The sequence below is a fragment of the Talpa europaea genome (assembly GCF_964194135.1).
Source record: "Talpa europaea genome assembly, chromosome: 11".
NCBI classification, from domain to species: Eukaryota; Metazoa; Chordata; class Mammalia; order Eulipotyphla; family Talpidae; genus Talpa; species Talpa europaea.
This window is the reverse complement of record NC_140078.1, coordinates 36,307,916-36,324,644: the sequence shown is the minus strand read 5'-3', so window position 1 is coordinate 36,324,644 and position 16,729 is coordinate 36,307,916. Positions and strand designations below refer to the sequence as shown.

Genomic DNA, 16,729 nt, shown 5'->3' with positions numbered 1-16,729 from the left:
TAGTAAATTTTTGTGTTGACTATTGTGGGGAATGACTATGAAGGAGTGGAAGCAAGGAGCCCAGACAGTGGCATTGTTGCAGCCTGAGTGAGCATTCTTGGTGACATAGTCTAGGCAGGGCTATGGAGGGTGACAGATAACCAGGGCTGGAACCTGTTGTAGGTGGAGCTGACAGGACAGAGTGACACACTGGAGAGAGCACTGAAGGGGTGAGAAGATGATGTTTACATTTGGCTAGAGCAGCTGGGTAGACATTAGAGCCACTTGTTGAGATGGAAACGTATGAGGAAAGAACAATACTTCCCTTTAGACATTTTTAATTTGAGAAGTCTTTTAGACTCCAGTTGGAGAAATCCATTTGGCAGGAGTCTATGAGAATAGAGCTTATGGCAGGAGTGGGGTGTAGGGGAAGTGGAGAGAGTGTGTGTAGGAGCTTTAGGACTGCAGAAAGAAATCAAGTGTCCTCAGCAGAGACATGAAATTTCTCTCTTGATAACTCCAAGGATTTGAAGGAGGATCAGGCCATTTCTTTCTTATAGGCCTATGGTCTTATCATTGTGGTTATTATCATACCATTGTTTGTTATAGGTTGTTTGTTATTTAATTAAAGAAACTATTGAAATAAAGTAGTCTGGGGATTTCTGTGAGGGCAGGGATTATCTCTGACAGAGGGGATAAATCTGTCAGATTTGCCAGAAATTCCATCAGGAAATAATAAAGTAGAACATGAAGGGGCATGTACCAGAGGTATTGACCTCATCTTAGGGTGGGCTGGTGTTCTTTGAGCTAACCAGGGAGTGGTGAGCGGGAGCCTGCTGGGTGAAGTGTGCTCCAGAAGGAAGAGTTATGTGTTGGATGGACTAGCAGTTTGCTATAGAGTAAAAATGACAAAACCCTTCCTTTGAACTGACAGATTCTGCAGGAGGTGTTCTGGGTTCAGAACAGTTGGCAAGACTGTGGAGTGCTTAAGAATGTTAATATGGAGATGGGTTAATGATACTCGTTTCAGTGTTAGTGCTTTCGTACAGGAAAACTTGTTATTAGAAATTTCCACTGCTTTGTGCTTCGTTTTATTGTGGAACAGGAAATACATGACACTGGCAGCTCGTATGACTTTATACATACCGTATGTGCATTGTTTCAAAGAACCTGGGAAGATTTTTGCATAAAAACTCCTTATAGAGCACTCAGAGGAAGACAATTCTTTAGCTTCACTACCATTGTTCACCTCATAAAATTTGAACTTGGTGAAGGGAATGTTCACATACATCCACTGTATTGGAACCTTGATAGCAACTGATAGCACTGTATTAAAGATTGAATAGCAAACACATTTTTTTCTGTGAGTACTTCTGTAGAATGTCAAGGAAACAGTTTTAAATTTTCCTATGGTTACAAGTATATCCTTCCAAAGAGCTAATACTTTGGTCAAGACCCTGTTGTAAATGGCACAAACAACCTTGTTTGCTAAGGAATATGTCCACAGGTGTGTTGACAGTGGATAGCTGCTCTGATCAGAGTTGTGAAGGATGTTGGGGCCCCTGGAAGAAGTGGCTCTGTAGTTGCATTGCCCCGGTAGGAGTTGTCATTGGGCCCAGTTCCCTACGCAACCTACCTGTCGCTTCCAAGTCCCTGGACGCCAAGTCCCTGATTTAGCAAAACTGGCGCATTCTTCCTTATCACCTCTGTCAAACCCACTCAGAATCTCCATTGAACTCCTCTCTCGTCCCATAACAGGATGTCATCTTGTCCCTCTCAAACCCTATCTGACCTCTGGCATATAGCTGTTCTGTGCTGGGTCCCCATAGCTCTGATCTCCTTAAATATGTTTCCTGCAAGGTTCTGTGTGTTCGGTGGAGGGGGAGGGGGTGTTGGGGGACATGTACCAAACACAATTGAGACTTTTTTAGGTGGAGAATAAACGGATGGGAATACTATTTTCTTTTGTCTTATAGAGGGGGTAAAGTTAGTTTTAGTTTTTTTCTGAAAAGATTGTGAATTTTGATATTTGTATAAGGGTATTGTCATAAATGCTACCTTTTTCTTTTCAGATAATGTGGATGCAAGTGATCTTAAGCAGTTTTTTGAGACCAACTATTCTCAGATATATTTCATCTTCTATGAAAACTTTATAACACTGGAAAATAGTTTGAAACTAAAAGGTAAGCATTTCTACAATTTTCAAAAAAAACTAAAAAGTTTTTTAAAATATTTGGGAAGTTTATTTCTAGACATTTTGTACATATTTAACTTTCTTCCCAAGTGCTTTGCAAAGCTGTGAGATCACAGTGGCCTGATTGACATCTTCATTTCCCTTGAGTTTTTTTCTTCCATGGGTGTTAATTAACAGCAAATGACAAAAGAAAAAGTAGGAGAAGAAATCCACAGAAAGCATGAGTTCCAAGGGAATAGTTTGCTTAAAAAAAAAAAGAAAAGAAAAACCTGCACACTATTAAAAATATGCAGAATCTGGGCCTCCCTGATGGTGCAGTGTTTAAAGTCTCAGCACTATCAAGCTATCACCAGCCACTGTGGCATGAGCTTGATCCTGGCCAGGGAGCTGACCCACATGGCACAGCAGACCTCTTCTGTCTTGCCCACTGCTCCCCTCAGCAGAGTATTCACCCCTCAGTGGTGAATCCTCTTGCGTCCCCCTCCCCCCCCCCACCATACCTCTGGCCTGTACCCACATGGTGCAGCAGACCTCTCCTGTCTCACCTGCTACTCCCCTCAGCAGTGTATTTCAGTCAGTTTGTCTGTTCTGCTCCCCACTCTGTCTCTGGTGATTCCTCTCACCCCTGTACCTCTGGCCTGTACCCCAGTTCTTGTATGCATAAATAAATAAAAATAAATCTTTAAAAAAGCTTTTAAAAATGCAGAATCCACTAACAGGTTTGAAATGAAAACTGAAGTGTTTATATTTACAGTCCCTAAGTGGTTTCTCTGCAGAGGCAACCAGTGTTAATTAAACCTACCTGTATCTCTTTGTATATATTAATTGTGTTTATACAATTTATTGCCCATATATACTTATTTAAAATGTTCTTTGAAAATCAAGTTAATAAGGTCACACTGTGCATTCTGCTTTATATTTAGTTAGTAGGCTATGGAGACTGGGAACCCAGATTGGGTTTGGATCCTGGTCTCCCACCCTTCTGCCTGTTTGTCCTTGGGCAAGCTACTTAACCTCTCTGATTCAGCTTCCTCCTGTCAGCATTGAATGGGTAAAGACAAAGCTGGGATTTCTGGACTGGGTATTGAACATAATACGTGTTCAGTAAGTGTTTGCTGCCATTGTCATTTTCATGTAAACTGTTTTGGGAATCCTTCTATATTAGCACATTTATTTCTACCTCAGTTTTAAACAATTACAGAGTACTACGTTGAATAGAAATGTTATACTTCTTGATAACTAACTTCTGAGTGACAGATATAGAATCCCAGAGTTTTAAGGTTGGAAGGAGCTCAAGAGATTGGGTTGTCCACACTCCTAATTTTAGAGTTGTGAAAACTGCATCCAGAGAGGTTACATAACTGGCCTAAAGTCACACAGATTATTTAATTGCAAAATCAGAATTGCAGCCAGATTCCAGTTCTGAGCCTGGTTAATTCCAAGGTTTTTCTCATCAGTGGTTTTCAGAGCTTGGTTCTGAGACTAGTAGTATGGGCATCACCTGAGTACTTGTCAAGCCTGTTGAATCAGAAACTCTGCAGATGGAACTCAGCAATTGGTGTGTTAACCTCTCCAATGATACTAATGTGCTCTAAAGTTTGAGAACCACTGTTCTCTTTCATATTTTCCCCATTTTTAAAAAAGCGATATTGATAATAGATCAACAGATAGACATTGAACATTGTCTGGCAATACGCTTGCACATGAGAATGTCTTGTACCCATAGCCTGAATCATGCATTAACATCTTGAAACGTGCCTTTAGTACTGGTGACTCTCACGGCCTAGCCTTGTGGACCCTGCCTCAGGAAGTTCTATTATTCACTTTTGCTTAATTCTTCATTTATTTAGGGTGAGTATTTGAGTGCTGACAATGTACATGGCACTGTGCTAAATCCCTATAAGGAATCCAGAGATGTATCAGATGCTGAACATGTTGATGGGTGGTGGTGGTACTGGTAGTTGTGGATTGGTCTGGGAACAAGTCATGTGCATAAACTATGAAAGACATTAGAAATTCACATGTCCTATAATAGAGATATATAGAAAATATTGTGGTTGTTGGCGAGAGGGAGCGATGACTTTCTGCTGAGCATACAAGTGAGGGTTTGGGGATGAAGTCTGTAGTGCCAGCAGGCGCAAAGCAGGTTCTCTATCGATTTGGGCAGACAGATAAAGGAAAGTCCTGGAGCCCTCATTGGCTTATTCAGGCTTTAATGCTCTTTCTACATCAATTGTTTGGGGGCAAACCCACAGGCTGGCAAGACAGGAAGGCCAAAGGGCCAGAAGGCTGGCAGACCCCCCACGTCCCTGGGGAATCTTTTCTCTTTCTCTTTGGGTTCTCTCTGGCATTCTCTCATGGTCTCTTCCTCTCGTAGCTGTTACTTGTCCTCTTGCAGTAGTTCTGCAGTAGCCATGTCTGAGTAATGTCGCCCTTGTAGCCTAGCCTCCAGGCTAGGTGTGCACACTTAATGCATGCCCACACCCATACCCAGGTGTCCTTAGTCAGGCATGTGTGCCCCATGACCACGCTTCTAACACCCCCTGCATTAACACCATCAAGAGTACAGGTGAAAGCCACAGAGGCAGAGGTGCAAAAAGCCTGACCAATTCACTTACCCTGTAAGGTAGCCTTGGAGATAGATCCTGAAGATGTAGGATTTCAAATGCAGGCAAACAGCACCGCAGGTGAGGGGTAGAAAATGAGCAAAGGCATGGAGGCTGTTTTTAGGTCACCTATGGGAAAAATGTTCCTTTTTCTTACGGTGTGAGATGTGTGAAAAGAGATTTGCAGGAAATCATATTATGCTAGTCTTGTAAAGAGCCCTAATTTCCAGGATAAGGAGTTTGGACTTTGTTCTTTAAGGTGGTTAGAAATCTTGAAATGCTTGCTACTAAGACAGAATCTTATGGTGGTAAGTGAGAAGAGGCAGGAAGACCAATCTGGAGGCTGGTGCTGTCATTCACATGAGAGCTGGTGACAACTGATCCAGGAAGGTGGCAGTTAAAGGCAGAGAAAATATTGTGTCTCAATGGGTGCCTTATCCATGAGACTTGGATATAGGACAAGGGATACAGAAGGGAAAAGTCGAAGAGGCTTTCAGGATGTTGTCTGTTTCATAACTTACCATTACAGCAGAGCAAACCCTGGAGCGGAGCCAGGTTTGGGAGGATGAGTACAGCTTTGAACAGCTTAAATTTGATGTGCCTGTGGGACACCCAGGTGTTGATTCTGATTGACAGTAAAAATAAAGGGACAAGAGTCTGGAAGAACAGAGGAGAAATCATGCTATTACCAATACAAAGTGACAGTCAGAAATTTGCAGTGAGTCCTTCTTTTATTGGGTTAATGAAGAAGAAAGACACAACAATGGGGTTGGGGGAGTGGTAGGGTGCTGGGAAGGTATTTTGTCACAGAATCCAGGGAAAATTTCAAGGAATAAAAGATCAGTTCCTGATGGTACAAAACATTAGCACATTGATGAGGTTGTCCCTGACTGTCAAAGAGAAGTTCTAGGTGAGCAGTGGGGTCAGAAACCAGAAAGAAAAATGGAATAATTTCCTTTATTGGTGGTGAGTGAAGGCTGCATGTAAGAATATTCTTTTAGAAAGTTTGGTAATGAAGACAAAAGATTGTATCTCAAGGAGTAGCTTGGTTGTGGGAAGGTTTTTAAGATGTATTTGCCTATTTTCAGGCTGAGGAAATGGAAATCACTGATGGAACTAGGTGTTTGGGGAAGTGGGCTAAGGCAGGGTTAAGTAAAAAGAAGAGGTTGCAGAGAGGATGCATAGATGCCCCAGCTTCTTCTGTAAAACTGGAAACAATTGCCAAGTGTGGAGGTAAAGGAATTTGGGGTGAGGCACTGTGGTAGTTTCTGACATGTAACAGGTGGCTCAGGATCTTGTAGACTGTTTCAGGCTTTGTAGGTTATTAAGTCATATATGAACATATAGGACACCAACAAACGATCTTAATTGCTGATATTTTCTTGTGATTTATAAATTGTTCCTAAATGCTTCTGATGTCACCTGATGGCAAATGACCTCATTCATATGTCCTGTGGTGGGCAAGCTACTAATCAGGGAACCTTAGATCTGGAGATCTCCATGTGATACTTGTTCTCTAACCTAACGTGCTGCACCCACCTCCTTCCCTCCAGTCACCATTCTACATCTGCTCTGCCATAAGGACTTTGCACTGTCCAGTTCCTCTGCCAGGAACATACTTACCCCCAGATTCCATATGACTTATTTCCTTACTTCCAAATTTCTGTGAGGATTGTATTCCTTAGATCTTTGTGGGGATGTCATTTTATCCAAAAGGCATTCTTTGACTTTCTTAGTCAAATTTGCATATCACTGTGCCCCCCCCCCCCCCTCCGCCAGCCGGGTCTCTGCCTTCCCTCTGTTTTTCTCACTTATTAAATGAATGCTTCCTCCGGCCAGAATGTAAGCTTCTTCAGGGCAGGGATCATTGTGTTTTCTTTATTCCCATATTCTCAGGTCTTGGAATACTCCCTGATATATTCTTTTTTACTACTTTTTCAGTGAATGAATGGTATCTAGTTCATGGAGCGGTGGGGTTTAAGTTAGATCAGAGGCTCACAGTTTTCAGCTTGCTGCCTATTTTTGTAGATACAGTTTTATTGAACATAGCCTTATGCATTCATTTATATGTTGTCGGTGGCTGCTCTTACACTATAAAGACAGAATTGAGTGATTGCAAAGAGGCCTGGAAAGAGGCCTCTTGCAAAGAGGCCTAAAATATTTACTATCAGCCCCTTTACAGATGTTGTATGTCCAGCTCTGAGCACAGTGCTTGGTGCCTAGAAACTGGACAGTAGATGGTAATTGCTGCTGTAGGTGTGGTAGTTTTCATTGCTATTTTTATCAAAAGGACAGTGTGCAATTGCCTAAAGAGATGTATGACTTTTTATAGTTATTATTACTCTGTGCCTCTTCATATCACAAAGCTAGAACTCTTTGTTTTTGCTGTGCATTCTGCCATAATTTGAGCTGATAAGTAATTGAGAAATGAATAATTTACCTGCCACAGCTTGATAACTTGGAAACACGAAAGCTGTGTTTAAACAGGGAGGAGCAATTGTTGGATGTTGACCCAGGAGGTCTGGCTTGGTTGTTGTCCATATGCATTCTTAATGCTAGTTCTTTAACACTTTTCAGTATTTTTTAAACATATAAATGTTTGTTGAGAGTTAAGTGTTTTAAGATACCTTCTAACATAATTTTTAGTATCCTAAAATTTACATGTTGTCATGATAATTTTTTTCATATATTCCAGGAAATAATAAGTCACAACGGGAGGAGCTGGACTCTATCCTTTTTCTTTTTGAAGTAAGTTTTTGTTAATTCATTTAGTTTTTAATATTCTTGTAAAAAATGTATTTTATTTTACTTATTTTTAAATGTGGTATTTTAGACCTTTAATTTCACTTGAAGACCACCTTTTCCTCCCTCCCTCCTTTTACAAACAATGCTGCAAAGAATGTTCTTTTGACTTTTTTGGTAAACATCTAGGAGCATTTTTTTTTTTTTCTGTTTGGGTACCTAGATGTGAAATTATTTGTTGGAAAAGTTTGCCCATTTTAAATGCTAATAGATATTGCCAAATTTCTTTTCAAAAGGTTATATCAATTTACATGTAAACTTATATGTAAGTCTTATGTAAATTTCCATAATCAAGACTGGAATTGTCCTTTTAATATATGTAAACAGATTCAAAGATTCACTACTTTTAATATACATTTTTCTGACTACTAGTGTGATTGTGATCTTTATATGTGTTTCTCCATCCATACACAATCATAGTCTTTTTAAGTCGGAACAACATTTGGGTGTGTTTTTGATCTACTAAGCTTAATGTATTTCTTGTCAAATCTTTAGATAAGTGACCAGATTACTGCTATCTTAAGAGCTTTATTCAGAAGTGAACTATAGGTTCTGAAAGTTAAATTGTTACTTATCTAGCAGTTATTTATGGTTTGAAGATACATGAGCTTAGGTTGGTATGAGATTGACTTCATGACTGTAAAGGAAAGACCTAATGTATATTTGCTGCAGAGCTGAATGGAGCTGAATGGGTGGGAGGAAGTCTCTTCATAGGTGCTTTGGGATTGTAGAATAAAACGAATGTACCTTAAGGTTTGGCTTTTGGCTGGAAATGCAGTAACTGTGTGTTTCTCCTTTCTCTCATTTGTGGGTAGTACTCCTTCACCAGAGAAACAGACATTAATTCATTGCAAATTCTGTGGTATTTACTGTGTTCCTGTGGCTACTCTCCTGTTAATGGAACCTATGCAGCATTGTTTCTAACATGACTTTAATTAGGTCCATCACTTAAATACTTATCTGACCATAATTTTTTTGCACCAGTTCATTAACTTATTTTTTATGTAATAGTCAACGTATTTAATAGTATTTAATAGTCAACGACCTGTGCAAGTTATTGAGCACGATAATAAAGCTCATTCTCTAGATGTCTCCCTCCATATTAAGAGCTAGGAACTGCTTAAGTACTCCTCCTGAGCCCATCCCTTCTCCTCTTTGAAGGCAAACACTAATTTGCATTTTATCATTCCCTTGTAAAAAATGGTTTTGCCACATGTATATGTATCCCTAAACAATGCATTGCGTAGTTTTGTTTGGTTTTGAATATAATACTAATGGTCTCATGTGGTACAACATTATTTCTTTTTTTTTTTTTTTTTTAGATTTATTTATTTATGCATACAAGAGTGTAGCCCGGAGGTGTTGGGGGTGTGTGTGGGAGGATTCACCAGAGACAGAGCTGGGAGCAGAACAGGTGGAATGACTGAAATACACTGCTGAGGGGAGCAGTGGGCCAAACAGAAGAGGTCTGCGCCCTGTGGGTTAGCTCCATGACGGGGATTGAGGATCCAACAAGTGTTATAGTGGCTGCCTATCGCTTCATAGTGCTGAGACTTAACCCCTGCTCCACCAGGGAGGACCTACAACACTATTTCTAAGATTTATCCATGTTTATGAGCTTAGCACTAGTTCATTCATTCCATTCCCACTGCTGGATTAAGTGAATATATATGATTTTTTAACTCTAATATGTCCATATGTGATGATTTTTTTTTTTGTTTTTTGGTAGACATTCAGATTATGAATAATGATAAACTTGCCACTTAGTTTGTTTTTCTTGTCTTACTGTCCTTGCTCAGCCTTCCAATGTACTGAATAGAAATTTTAAAGTGGTCATCCTGTTTCTGACGTAGAGGAAGTTTTTATCATATTTATCCTTAAGAATAACGTATTCTTTTTTTCTCTGATCCCTTATTTGGTTCTCCTATATTCCTCCTATAAGAGAAACCATCCCATGTTTTTCTTTTTCTTTCTGGTTTATTTCACTGAGCATAACCCCTGAGAGGAGAAAGCAAACATTGTACAAAAATGAGCAATGATGTAAAATATATACATAGGAATAATGTTTTCTGCACATTGGTGGTGCAGATGCTCTATCAGATTCAGGAAGTTTGTTTCAATTTGTAGGTGGGTAAGTTTTATTAAAAAAATCATAGATGGGTTTTGAAGTTTTCAGACTTTTATTCCGCAGAAAGATAACCATATGATTTTTCATGAATATTGATGTGGCAAATTACAGAATTATAGTTCTGAATTTTGGGGTGACTAATAGTTTGAAGTTTTAGATCTATGTTCACAGTGAGGTTGACCTAAATTTCTTTCCTCATATTGTTTTGAATGATCATCTTTTGAATGATCCTTTCAATTTTAAAATAGTTTGTGTAAAATTGGAATTCTCTGTTCCTAGAATCTTTTTAGTATTTCCTGCAAAACTAGAATTATTCTAGGATTTTTCAGGTTTTAATTTTATCTTGATTCAGATTTGGTAAATTTTATGTATTTTTTAAGAATTTGAAGAATTTGTTCTTTTACCAAAGGTATAAATTTATTGACAAGAAGATGCTTTCCTACTTACAGGGATCATAATCCCTTCTGCTATCTGTTCTAGATGAATGTTCATTGTATTGAAACGTTTGTTACTTACAGTACAAGTAGTAATAGGGTTTCCCCTGGTGGCATAGGCAGTTTAGCGCAGCACTGTGACGCTGTCTGCAGTCTCTGCAGCGTGGGTTTGATCCCGGTTGGCTGGGGAGATACCTACATGGTGCCCAGACCTCTCCTGTCTTGCCCGCTGCTCCCTTCAGCAGTGTGTTTCAGTCGGTCTGCCTGTTCTTTTCCCCACTGTGTCTCTGGTGAATCCTCTCACCCTCCCGCACATCTGGCCTATACCCCGGTTCTTGTATGCATGAACAAATAAATCTTAAAAAAAAAAAAGTAGTAATAGTATGTAGTGAAATAGTGTAGTGAAAGTATTTGTGTCACAGTTTACAGATATTATTTTCTATCTTCTAGTTGCCATTGTAGGAGTTTTAAACTCTGTTCTCTGTCTAAATTTTTTTTCTTTTAAATGTCTTTCTCTCTGACATCTAAGATCTTATTTTAAGTGTTCTGTGGTCTGCAGTTTCACCACAGAATAGCTAGTTGAGGCTTTTGTTTAAATTTTAATTTCATTTGATGATTATTAAAATTTGGTTGTTATATACTCCTCTATTTCTGGACTCTTTCTGTTCTTTTTATCTATACTTTCTAAGAATCTTATTTAAATATCTTAATCTACCCTCTATGTCTCTTAAGCTTGTTTTTATCTTCTTCCCCCATCTCTTTGTATAACTTTCTGGGAAAATTTTTCATGTCTCTCTTCCAGTTCACTAACTATTTGGTTGTAATCTGTGGTTAAACTATTCTATTGAGTTTTAAATTTCGATTTTTTTTTTCATGTTTAACTTTTTAGTTGCTATTTATATGTAGATGGTTGTTTTAAGTAGACTTTCAATCCTTGTTAATTTTAAGAAATCTTACTTTTTTTTTTAAAGTAAGATTTTTTTTTTTAAGATTTATTTATTTATTTATACAAGCACTGGGTACAGTCAGAAGCACGGGAGGGTGAGAGAATTCACCAGAGCCAGAGTGGGGAGCAGAATAGGCAGACTGACGAAGTACACTGCTGAGGGGAGCAGCGGGTGGCAGGAGAGGTGCCATGTGGGACCCTCCTCCGGTGGCCGGGGAACAGCCGGGAATCGAACCTGCGGTGCAGAGGCTACGGGCAGCTTCGCAACCTAGCGCTCAACCACTGCACCACTGGGGAGGCCCAGAAATCTTATTTCTTAAACATTTAATATGTAATATTTCATATTCTGCATTTGAGAACTTTAATACCTGAAGTCTTTGGTTGTCTAAATCTTTTTGGTTATTTCTGCTTTTTCTCATATACATGGTTTTTTTCTTGCATTTTTTGCCATTGATTTTGAGAGCAGATTTAATTAAAGACAAATTTAATCTATGTAAATCTTGGTTTCTTCTAGAGGGCTTGTCTTTTCTTTTGCCAGGAATCTGGGAGTGCTCTTAATTGGGATCACTTTGGCTGCAATTTTATGTCATTGTTTATTAATGGGAAGCTCAGTTTCATTTCCCCAAACATACCATGCTGTGGGAACTGTGGTCTGGAGGGCACAGATATCTATGCCTGGCATTAACTCTCTGGTTCCCTGCATTTTTTTCTTGTGCTTATTGCTTACAGGTCAGGTTTTGGCACTTTTTCTGGCTTCTTTTCTTCTTTTGCACTTCCTCTGCTATCATTTTTTAAATGTATATGTTTAGGGCCTCCCCATTGGCTCATGGGTTGAGTCTCCTCACTATCAAGCTTTTGCCAGCCACTGTGGTGTGAATTCCATCTCCGGCCAGGGAGCTAACACACTCGGTGCAGCAGACCTCTCCTGTCCGGCCCACCTCTCCCCTTAGCAGTGTATTTCAGTCAATCCGCCTGTTCTGCTCCCCATTCTGTCTCTGGTGAATCCTCTCATGTACACACACCCCCCACTCTGGTCTACACCCCAGTTCTTGTATGTGTAAATAAAAATAAATTACCTGTTTATTTTCCTCTTGGCTTTTGAAGCTCAGAAATGTTTTGAGAATTACGTTCGCTGTCACTGGTCTCAGATCTGGCTGTCCTGTAGCAGGAAAAGTTCATCTAAGAATCTATTCCTATTCTTCCCACAGACCACGTTTCAACCTTCCCCTCATGTCTAGAAATTCTAAATTAGGAAGAGTGTTATTACTGATAAATTACTATCTGTAGAGGATTAGTTATCTCTGTAATATTATAAATATATATTATTCAAAAACTTAATGAAGCTTTCATTTTGCATAGTAAATATGATTGAATGATGGACTGACTTTTATTTACATTTATGTTCTCTTTCTCTGTTTTAGAAGGTAGGTTGTAATTTGTATGTTTCATTCTGAGTACTAAGTAATGTCATTTCCACTTTCTGTAAATTATAGCTATATAAAGGGATGGTTTTTAAGGATTTGGAGTAGATACTTAATGAAGGTGTAATTATTTGGGAAAGACATTTTTAGAAGAAGTGGAATTATTAAAGCATGTTAAATCACAGAAGGGATTCTATGTAAAGATGGTCTATGTAAATAAGAGATAGTTTGGAAGAAAGCATAGAGGTATGAGAATTCAGAAGACTTGAAAGTAGTTTATGTAGGGAGAGCTCTGTCTACCTTTATTTTTTAAAAAGTCAGGGCAATCTGGAAGGGAGCCTTTGAAAAAGGAAACAGTTTTTATGTCTGCACTACTGGAGATGTTATAGTACATTGATATAGCAAGTGATATGTGCAGTCAGGGCTTCCCATCCAGACTGAGTTGTGGTGTCAGGCAGCAGGCAGTTTTCCCCATTTGCCTTTTTCTCCAGTGGGAGTATTTCTACCCCTTGGAAGCTGATCTTCCACCACCTTTGCTTATGGCAAATCTGTGTATTACTTCAAGTTTTTGTTTTTGTTGGTTCATGGTGATGCTTTCACATTTTTTCTATTGAGGTTATGATTCTTTAATTTTGCCCTTCTTTTAAAAATGTATTTCATCTATCATTGCTGTATGTTGTAAATGCCTGTGAGGGGATGATGATTTAGGAGTCCATAAAGTGAATTAACATTGCCAACTTGAACAGAATAAGAGTGTTAACACATGCTATCCTCTTTGATCTTTTCTTTCTGAGATAGACTCTGTCTTCCCAGTTTTTAATGACAGGAGAATGGGACTATGTTGATTAAATGACTTATCCAAGATTGTACATCTATCACATGGTAGAGATTTAGCCCCTAGTTTGATTCTAGAATCCATTTCCTTAACTCAGTATGATACTGCCTACTACTCAGGAGTCTCAATATTAGCCTGTATCCGAGGCTGTATTACACAGGACATTTGTACCAATTTGTATAATTTTTTCATATATTAGACACATATTTGGATACCTCCTATGTATCATGCATGTTGTAGGTTCTAGAGATATAGCAGTGGGCATGAGAGTTGGACACCCTTGCTCTCATGGAACATGTTACATTTCATAGTAAACTGAAGAGTACTGGTAGGAATGACATTATGTCATGACCTTCTGAGTCAGAAAATTCTGAGTGACCCTTTTCAGAAGTGACCCTTTGGTGGTGGCCGTTGAGGTAGCTTCCTGCATGAGGAAAATGGGGTTGGTATAGAAATGTGAAGCTCCTGGTGAAATTGATTTCAAGATCAAATCATGCACTTGACTTTGAGAACCTACTGAATTAAGCAGTTGAGAGGTTGTTTTAATGGTCCTTGGGATTTGTAGGTCATCAGGTCATCAGGACATGCAGATAGGAAAATGATTATCATGAAGAAAAAATTTTTCTTTTACCCATAGCCCCTTAGCATCAGGAGGCATGGCATGCCATTATGGACATACAGAGATGCATCAAGGTGAAATGGCTAGTAACTGAGGGTGGAAGTCTGTATTGTACTTTTTGTTGGAAGGAATAGGCAAGGCAAGTTAAGCAGGCTTGGGATTGGATAGCTTGAATAATTTTGGCAGACTTGGGGTATAGGGGTGGTGCCTAGTTGTCCAGTACTGTGTCCCTGGTGATTAGGGCAGGAAGATAGTGTCCCAGAGTATGAGATCCCATTAAAGGAGTTGGGGGCACATTGGCAGGAACTGTCTCTTAAGAATTAGCTAACCTTGTGTTCTGCAACCATCCCAGGCTGGGTAGGTTCATCATCAGTTCAGGTAGCTCAAAAGAGAATCTTGGAGCCCTTGGAATCATTCCCACAATCATCTTGTTAGGGGAAAACAAGCCAGCAGGGAGATAGCAACTTGGGCCCCCCATTGAATCTCCTATGCACTCTTTGATCTCATAGGCCTAACACCACTCTCCACCGTACTCTCCCGCATGGTCCTGTGCTGCACTCCATTTTCTGTGACGCTGCCCTTATATGCACCACCATCTCTTGGCTCAAGTGTCCCCACTTACTCAGGCCTACACCATACTCCAGGTATCCACCATAAGGCATGCGTACCCCGAGCCCACGCTCCCAAGAGCCTCCTGCCTTCAAGGCCACAGGTGATAGCCACAGAGGCCAACAGCACAAAAGCCTCAGCAGTTTTCATTTACCCTATTCCCTGGAAGGGACAGAAAAATAAAATATAGTTAATACAGATGTTGTTTCAATTTGTTTGCCGTGTTCTGTGCCATCATTCTTTAGTAGAGAAATGGAATGGTTTGAAGTTATTTGTACATGGTTAAGAAACCATCTAGAATTTGATAGCAAGGTATATCCTTATGCTTCCACAACTCAATTAAAATATATACTGAAGAGGCTCAGTTTCAAAACTTTAATGTCTTCTGACCCCTGAATGCTCCTCACTTAGCTATTTATATATTACTGTTAGAAATCACAGATACACTGGTCATTTGATTTCTAGACTTGGTATTTAAAAATTTACCCAGATTGATGGAGTAGAAAATTTGGGAAGAGTAAGAGTAGAAAATTTGGGAAGGAGGCATCACAGGACCAGAAACTGGAGGTGGGGATACAAGTGATTAACATAGTCATTTAACAAACTATAGAAAAGTAAAGTATGCTGGAGGCCCAGACCCCAAAGCTATCTGGTCAAACCAAATATAGAAAAAAATTCTTGGGTGCCAACCTTAGAAATAATTTAACAACAGTAAATAAGTCCACAAAGGAATGACCCCCCCACCCCCAATGTCATTGCATTTTCTGCACTGGCAAGATACAGCAGTTCTCCTGCTCTCCTGTGATATGCAGGTGTTTCTCTTCACCATCCTTCTCCCTTTGCAAAGCAGCTACAGTAGCAGCTCTCCTCCCAAGGCTGCACGCCTGCGCCTACACAGGCCTCTTTGAACAAACCTTTCCCTTTCAGGGGCAGCTTGTGTCTGTGCAAGCATCCTTTACTTCCCTTCCCTTTTTATAATACAGCTGCCCTATCCATAACTAAACGGCTCTGCCTGGTAGGGAAACTTGCCTGGGGAAACAAACCTTATGCAGCTGAAAGGGGAGCTCTGTTCAAACTTTTCTGAGAGGTAACCCAAGGACCTCACTCTCTGAACCCAACACTGCTCCAAACCGACATCACAGATTACCCCACCAGATTAAATAAACCCGACTTTTATCCTTCCTAGAGACCTGTAGGGGTTCTTTATAAAGAGTTCTTTGAAAGAGTGGTCCAAGCTAGTCTAACACTGATTCTTTTCCATGGCCCGGTATAGCTTTCTTTCACATATAATTGTTGATATTCCTCTGTGAATGTGTTGTGTTGCACACATGCACTCTGATTATTGCCCCTTAACCTCTTTTTGCATAGTTTCACTTCTGCCTCTTGTGCCATCTGGCACATTCTTTCAGGCTCTAGTCAGGCCCACTGTTGTGTTTTGACTACTCCCCCTCGTTGCTGACCATTCTTTCTTGTGGACTTGATCTAGTTTTTTTGAGTCAGTGGGTTTGGAGTGCAGGGTCCTTGGGTTCACTCTGGGAAAGGTTTCACCAGAGCTCTTCTTTCAGCAGCATGTGACAAGTTTCCCAGGCGAGTTTCTCCACAAGACAGAGATGTTATATTTAAAAGAGCAGGATTACTAGAAAAGGGACAGAAGAATAAAGGACACTTCATAGACGCAAGTGGGCAGAAAGGGCTGATTTGCTGAGAGAGGCCTGCACAGTTGCAGGCAGCGGCCTTGAGGAGAGCTGCCTCTGCTGAGGGAGGTCAGTGAAGAGAAGTCCCTGCATGGACAGGTCACAGGCAGGCAGGAGGCTGATGCCCTGCGGAGGGAGAGAGAGTTGGTGAAAAGGAGAACCTGCATAGGCTGCCCCGTGCCAGTGGAGAGACTGCACTCATAGTCTTTCTCTCTTTGGGAGAGGCTCATTCCTTTGTGGAATGGCTGTTTGCTGCTGATTTTGGATAAGTATGCAGAATCCAAAAGGGACCAGAGATGCTGGAAGGGGCCCAATCTCCATATCTTTACCCTCAGGTCTGTGCTCCTGATGCTCCCTACAGCTGTCTGATACCTGCTTGGGTCTTTTGCCTTGTGGTAAGGCACTGGCACCTAAGGATCTTGATTTCTACAGCTGGGTTAATGGTCATGTTAATCTCCTCTA

General features: G+C 40.2%; 1 protein-coding gene across 1 annotated transcript in view; it reads left to right on the top strand.

Moving 5' to 3' along the window:
• The window catches only part of RALGAPA2 (Ral GTPase activating protein catalytic subunit alpha 2), a gene marked incomplete at its 3' end in the record, with an annotated part of 286,220 nt that overhangs the window by 18,595 nt on the left and 250,896 nt on the right, over nucleotides 1–16,729 (top strand). Inside the window, exons 2-3 of the mRNA XM_084248454.1 lie at nucleotides 2,052–2,162; nucleotides 7,475–7,527. Of these exons, the coding sequence (XP_084104580.1) occupies nucleotides 2,052–2,162; nucleotides 7,475–7,527 (164 nt within the window). The remainder of the gene's footprint in view (nucleotides 1–2,051; nucleotides 2,163–7,474; nucleotides 7,528–16,729) is intronic.